General features: G+C 35.9%; 2 protein-coding genes across 2 annotated transcripts; one reads left to right on the plus strand and one right to left on the minus strand.

Moving 5' to 3' along the window:
• Nucleotides 1-211: 211 nt before the first annotated feature.
• LOC139947023 (cytochrome c oxidase copper chaperone-like) lies at nucleotides 212-4,817 on the minus strand. Its single transcript, XM_071944841.1, has 3 exons — nucleotides 4,462-4,817; nucleotides 2,584-2,694; nucleotides 212-1,456 (listed from the first exon to the last, which is right to left on the minus strand). Exons 1-2 carry the CDS (start codon nucleotides 4,581-4,583, stop codon nucleotides 2,610-2,612), a joined length of 207 nt encoding a protein of 68 aa, XP_071800942.1. The 5' UTR covers nucleotides 4,584-4,817; the 3' UTR covers nucleotides 212-1,456; nucleotides 2,584-2,609.
• A 141-nt stretch (nucleotides 4,818-4,958) lies between these two features.
• LOC139946809 (transcription initiation factor TFIID subunit 13-like) lies at nucleotides 4,959-6,861 on the plus strand. Its single transcript, XM_071944518.1, has 4 exons — nucleotides 4,959-5,004; nucleotides 5,589-5,667; nucleotides 6,153-6,250; nucleotides 6,697-6,861. The coding sequence occupies exons 1-4, from the start codon at nucleotides 4,987-4,989 to the stop codon at nucleotides 6,859-6,861; spliced, it is 360 nt and encodes a 119-aa protein (XP_071800619.1). The 5' UTR covers nucleotides 4,959-4,986.
• Nucleotides 6,862-6,891: the final 30 nt, after the last annotated feature.

Consider the following 6,891-nt stretch of genomic DNA (forward strand, 5'->3'; position numbering starts at 1 on the left):
AAAAACAAAACATGGAGTCGGGTAGGCACTAAAAACCCAATCAACAAAGTAACCCTAGACGTGCTTCGAACCAGGGTCCTAAAGGTGGAAAGTGAGAAACGTTACCACTGGAGAAACAGAGCACTCCAACTCCAACAACATGGTATTCAAGTTTCATAGCTCAACAGCAAAAGCAATGAAGCGTAAGAAAACACAGAAATACAAGGGAACCTCTTCTATAATAAACACCATTTTATTAATTTTATTACTACATGCATCATCCTTCACTGGATAAAAATCGATCAGGAAAATATTGATCCGACAACATTATATTTGTATTCAATCTATTAAATTTGAATACTTTCTCACATATTTTTACCCCGCTTAATTTTAAACAAAATTCACACTTAAAACCCAAAAATATAGTTTTGTTAACCATAGTGTAGAATTGTGAAATGAAAGCACTAAAGACCACTTCTAAACTGGAGTTTTTTCAAAACCACTGCACACACCAAATACATAGCATGGAAGATCTCAACTATGGTACAAGCTTGAATAATTTGACCAGCAAAATTCACTTGACAGACTTTGCAAATTGAGATTCATGAAACTGACTGTACAGCAAGATGGGAATATACAACACAAATCGAGTACATGATCCTTGTACTCTGATCAAATACAAGTAAATTAAATGTTGATTCTCAACTCCACATTTCTAGGTTTCTTAAAATTCACTGTCCTTTAAGTAAAACCCTTCAAACTCACTGCATTTGAAGTGAAAACTCTTTAAAATCGCTGTCTTTGATAGCACTGCATTGATGCCTTTGAAATAGTTTAAAGGTGACTCAGAACAATGACTATTTAAAAAAAAGACTGGTACTTTTAAAGGCTTGCAGGTAAGTTCACTTCCTCATTTGAAGACAGGGTACCAGCAAATCTAACTTGGTGTTCAAATCACTCGCATTACTCTCATAATTGAAATAATGTACACAGGTGGGTTTATAAAACACCACTGAAAAGGCTATGTATACTTATATAGAGAACCATGACTGTACAGTCAAACCCCTAAGGTTATTATGAAAGTTACAAAACTCTAGAATTTATTGCATTTAGAGTGTCAGGCAATTGGACTAATATTGAATGTATTTTCTCTTAAAGATTTTGAAATTAAGAAAACAGATTTATTAGCTAAGGAAAGTAATTACATCATACACCCAAAGAATCTACTAAAATAATCTATTCATCTATAATACTACTGCAATCAAACAACAATAATCAACTAAAAATAGAAATTTAATCGGGACAATTAAGAAGTAAACAAGTTTTCCCAATTGTTATTTACAAAGTTTTGCCACACTAAGTGAACTAAATCTTTGCCTGAGGACAATCTCTTCATTTCCCAATACTCTTCTTAGTTTCCATGCATTCTTCATCAATCCAAAGTCTCTTCACACAGTGAGATATGCTTGATCCTGATCTAGAAAAATAACAACAAAACAAAGAAAACCAAAAGTGGTAATGTTCAATTATGCTAATCAATTGCAATGAATGAAATGTTTTGTTATAGATGTGGTATAAATTATGGTGTTAAGCTCTCTTATACTTCCAACCCAAAGTTTCAAGTCCAACTAATTGTTTCTGAAATTAAAACAGTTATGCTATAAAAACCTGGAAACTTTACTTAAAATCATGGATACTCTACAAAACCTGAATGCTTTTAAAAAACCTGAATACTTTAACTTCAAAACCCGGGGTCGCTTTCACAAAGAACTTGGGACTAGTCCTAGGAGATATTAACACATGAGGCTAGTCCTAAAGTCAGGATGAGTAACTCATTCTAACTTGAGATAAATAAGACTAGTCCTTACAAAATATAGTACAATATAGTACATCTATATGAGGTATGATATTATTAGGTACACAATGGTTCAGTATAAGCAGCAATTAGGGACAGATGAACACATGTAGGTGTACCAACAATATACACAAATGCAAGCCATCATTGAATTAATAATAATAAATGAACATTTATAAAGCACCATAAAAGCAGTGGAAACTATTGGTAATTACTCAAAATAGTTATTAGCGTAAAACCTTTCTTGGTGACAAGTAATGGGGAGAGGTTGATGGTATAAAACATTGTGAGAAACGGCTCCCTCTCAAGTGCCATAGTTTACAGAAAGAAGTAATTTTCCACGAATTTGATTTCAAGACCTCAGATTTAGAACTTGAGGTCTCGAAATCAACCATCTAAGCGCATACAACTTCGTGTGACAAGGGTGTTTTTTCTTTCAGTATTATCTCGCAACTTTGATGACCGATTGAGCTCAAATTTTCACAGGTTAGTTATTTTATGCATATGTTGAGATGCACCAACTGTGAAGGCTAGTCTTTGACAATTATCAATAGTGTCCACTGCCTTTAAGCAAATCCTCAAAGCGCTTTACACAAATATAAAAATCAGCTTAGTAAATTCAAAGAGAAAACACTCATAAAATCTTACAACAAGCAGATAAGCAAAAAACATAACAAATAGGAATGAAAAGAGTTGCATAGGTGTATAATATACTCCCATTTTAAAATAAATCACTTAGAAATACATACCATTGAAATTGTAGGTTTATCTGTTACTATATATTGAATCCCATTTTCCTCATGCAACCTAAGTGAGCTTCGATGAGGTCTCCACATTCCGATTCACCTTTCTCCATTATACTAACAAAAGAAACAAAAACAAAATCACCATTTTAGAATGAAACACTGGTTGGCGACAATAATAATTAATAATACATGTGATAGTTAATTTACTTAGGCCTATATTGCACCTATATTTATGTTTACATAAAATGTTAACAAGCGCATAACAAAATAATTAGAAAAATTTGACAATGAATAAAAAGCTAACAAATGTTAAAAGCAAGGAAATACCACAATCCAAAAATATGGAAAAAACAATGTCATCAACTAAGTAGAGACCAGTGCCAAATGACATAAAGCTGTTTAGCAGAAAATGCTGCTCAGAAAATTTGCTGAGCAAGAAATGAGTGGGGCACAAGTGACAACAGTACACGCTTCATGGATTATTGGTTGGTAACCTGTTTCTGCTGAGCAGATTGTGCTTTATAGCCAGAGTTTGCGCTTACAGGCTTTTTGAAATTGGGCCATGTGTAATTGGCCAATAAATATCATAGCTTTGGCTTCTGCTGTCACTAGAAACCAAAGCAAAGCTGTTGAGAAGTGAGAACAAGAATATTTTAATACAGTCAAGAAAACAAAAACAACATGTGTTCATTCATGCTGTTGTGCAAACTTCTAAAAACATAAAGAATATGTTATATTTTGAGATTTCAAATAAGGAACAACAATGGGATTTAGAAAATGACATAGTCTTAATATTAAAAAGCATTTTTAGTTTAGTTGGGCAAGAGAAAATGGGGCAACAGAAAACGGGGCAACAGGAAATAGTGCAACAGAAAAGAGGGACAAAATCCAACCAGTTCATCAACAGAGGAGATACAAATTGCCGCTGAATAATATGAAAATATGTTTATAAAATTAAAAATGGTCTGATCTCTGATCCGTACAAACTGGAATGGAAAGATCATGGAGGAAGGGAAATTACTGGTTGAACCACCAGTTGAGGTGGTAGAACAATTATTGTTATACCTCTGTACAAAATTGTGAAGTTGATTGGTCGAGAACCAATCACGTGCCGTGCTACAAATACGCATGTTACATGGCTCGACGGGTCGGGTAACATGAAAAGTGATGTACACCGGTATACATCACCTTGATCGTTCCCAGCGTTGGTCGATTTCCAGCGCTGTGTACGCAACAACCGCGGGTTCGAGGGAATTGTTTCTTGTTCGTCTGCTTATTAAACAATGAATAGTCCGTCGTAATAAAGTTTGAAGATGACAACAGAACTGTGAATAATAATGTCACAAAGGTATAACAAAACAATTGTTGCACGCTGTGACTAGGGTCCATGGGTTTTGTACACCCTCGAGGGAAAAAGGCACCCTCGGCTTCGCCTCGGGTGCCATTTTCCCCCTCGGGTGTACAAACATGGACCCCGTCACAGCGTGCAATAATTGTATATTATTGGTCTACCTCCATCTATGGTTGAAGTGTACTCCTTCCTAGAACTATTTCGGTTTTGTTCCGCTATCATCTCCGCGAACGACAGCGGAATGAAACTGAAATAGTTCTAGGAGTAGTTAAAAGTGTACCCTTCCTCTCATTATTATTGAACAAGGCTACAGAACAGGCTGAAGCCTATATAGGATAGTAATTTTACCTTTAGTATTGCAAGTAGAAATTCAAAGTTACTATCATTTTATCATGACTATTAATTATTGTAAAAGTTGTACTCCACGATTCTATTCTTCGTCTGGCTGGCTGATGAACACCAGACGAAGTCGAAGGTCAAACTCAAAGGACCATTGGGGAAGGATTTTTCCTCCATGTTTTTACACTCACCAAGCATCCCTTTCTTTTTTCGTTTCTGGACAGGCACAACATGCTTTCAGCTTCGGTTTCTCAACTTCAGCTTCGACAGCTACTGCTACAGCTTCAGATTGCGTTTCAATTGGTTCCGGCATTTTACTTCTGTTCTGGCTCTGGATTCACGTAAATTATGTTAAAACTTTTGACTCTACTCGATCAGTTTTCGCAGAGAAGCAAGAGTGACTAGACGAATCGTAGCCAGGCAGCGTTTTCAAGGGACCTTTGGCCCTGAAGTTACGTAATCAAATCGCACAAAACTAGACTGTGCAAACAACTGAACAATGGTCAATACTCAGAAATTGATCTTGCACACAAGTCATGCAGAGTGGGTGCACATCAAAGCTCTTACATCATATCCGTACGTAACGCACACATGTGGATACAGAGGTCATCGTGTCGCATTCGTCACGTGGTTGGGTCCAGAGGAAAAAAATATTACCGTGGGTTTGGTCGAGCGCCCTCTATTGATTCTCATCTTAAGATTTGTTGACATCTAAAATGGCGGAACCCACGGAGGTAAATGTTGTTAATTTAAAAGCTTTATTAAATTATTGTCTGTTGGAGGACTTTCTTCAAGATTCCATGTATACAGATTGATACAAACTTTTACATCGAAATTTTAGTTATTTATTTTATTGGAATCCATTTTATTAAGATGGACAACTTCTTTTTACAAAAACAAAAGGAATTTATATGTAAGTTTATGGGTTATGTTTTATTTTAAATAATTTAAATGGGGGGGGGGGGGGTATTTAGGGGGTATGTGAATCAAATAATTGAATTGAAATTATTGTGACTGATTCAATGATTGTCATACTTCACTTAAGACTCGTGTATGACAATAACAATAATGAGCAAAATAAATACTATTTTATTTCAATTTCATAAATGAAAAAAGTGATGGCGGGATCGGATACGGAAACTTTTCCAATTGCCAATATTGCTAGTGTAGTGTCTGAGTGTGACTGTGAGACTTTTGTCAAAAGAAACATGTTATTATCAAATAACAGATTCTTTCCACATGGATTGAGTAAGGTTCTGGTAAGTTTGCGATAATTTGAAGTTAAACAACCTTTTCCATCTTGCTGTTTATATTTCAGGATAGCGGCGATCATGCTTCAGCGAGTGAGACAGAACAAGGAGAAGGAGGCAAGAAGAAGAGAATGTTTTCCAAGGAATGTACGTAGGCCCTGTAATCCAATCCTAGAACTATGGTTCGTTCTGTTATCGTCATCATAGCAGAACGAATCATAGTTCTAGGATTACTGTTAATCAGTCCTGTTGAATTCTTATTTGATTTTGAAGTAATTGTTATAAAGTAAATGTAACATCGCATGTTACAGAATGTACGTTCTCACTTGTTATCACTAACATATGCTTTTTTGGAGGGTGCTTTGTAATTTATGCATTTTATGTACGGCCATATTTTATTAGGCCAATCATTAGGATACTTTAAAACTCTAAATTCCTCCATAGAGCAAATACTCTTAAAGGCACCTCAATGAGGGAAATTAAGTTTTAAATAGAAACTTTAAACTGGTAATTGTTTGCATTGCATTTGGGTCAGGCCCGGTACTACAAATTGAGTTTATGTTAACAGTTAACGTCTCTTTATACACATGATGTTACTAGCAGTTTTTGTTTCATTTTATTGGACGCTACAGTGAGGTGCATGATGTACGGCTTTGGTGATGATCAGAATCCTTACACCGAGTCAGTAGATTTACTGGAAGATCTGGTGCTAGACTTCATCACAGAAATGGTAAGAAAATAACCACCAACTTTATTCTGATGATGACTAGAGCAAGCGTGTCAAAACACTCTGACCAAAAACTCACTCCGCCCAGGTAGTAGTAAAAAAACAGGACATTAATTTTCAGTACTGAGAAGTCTTCCAAATTCTGAAAAATCTACTCCGCGATAGTTGCGGGCAGTGGTAGAATATAGCAAGACAAATACTCAAAAGAATATATCTCTTCAGCAAGTCACACATGGTTTTGGTGTTGATTTTGTATCAATAGACTCATTCAAGACTTGGCTAGATGCAAACTAATTCAAATGGCCACTTTCATAAGGGGAGCTCATTACTAAGTTTTGTCCATTTGCCACACCACACCAGCTGCAACTTCTATATCCTGTGAGGAATTTGTTGCAGTATTGGACAGATACAGTGACTGACCATGTTCATCTTTATGTCTTTATCCACAGACTCTTAAAGCCATGGAGGTTGGTCGTCCTGGAAGAGTACAAGTAGAAGATATGATCTTCTTGATTCGAAAAGACTCTCGGAAATACGCCCGGGTCAAGGACTTATTGATGATGAATGAAGAACTAAAGAAAGCCAGGAAAGCATTCGATGAAGCAAACTATTGAGTTTGGATGTAGATGCAGTATAGACACTGC

Source organism: Asterias amurensis, chromosome 14, assembly GCF_032118995.1.
Source record: "Asterias amurensis chromosome 14, ASM3211899v1".
NCBI lineage: Eukaryota > Metazoa > Echinodermata > Asteroidea > Forcipulatida > Asteriidae > Asterias > Asterias amurensis.

Bases quoted from the DNA above. Each gene is read 5' to 3' on its own strand.
- LOC139947023 (XM_071944841.1), bottom strand. From the start codon at position 4,583: ATGCCGGAACCAATTGAAACGCAATCTGAAGCTGTAGCAGTAGCTGTC. The intron at 2,695-4,461 runs GTGAGTGTAAAA...TTCTTTTGTTAG, and splicing joins AAAAAAGAAAGGGATGCTTG to TATAATGGAGAAAGGTGAAT.
- LOC139946809 (XM_071944518.1), top strand. The intron at 5,668-6,152 runs GTACGTAGGCCC...TGGACGCTACAG, and splicing joins GAGAATGTTTTCCAAGGAAT to TGAGGTGCATGATGTACGGC. The intron at 6,251-6,696 runs GTAAGAAAATAA...CTTTATCCACAG, and splicing joins TAGACTTCATCACAGAAATG to ACTCTTAAAGCCATGGAGGT.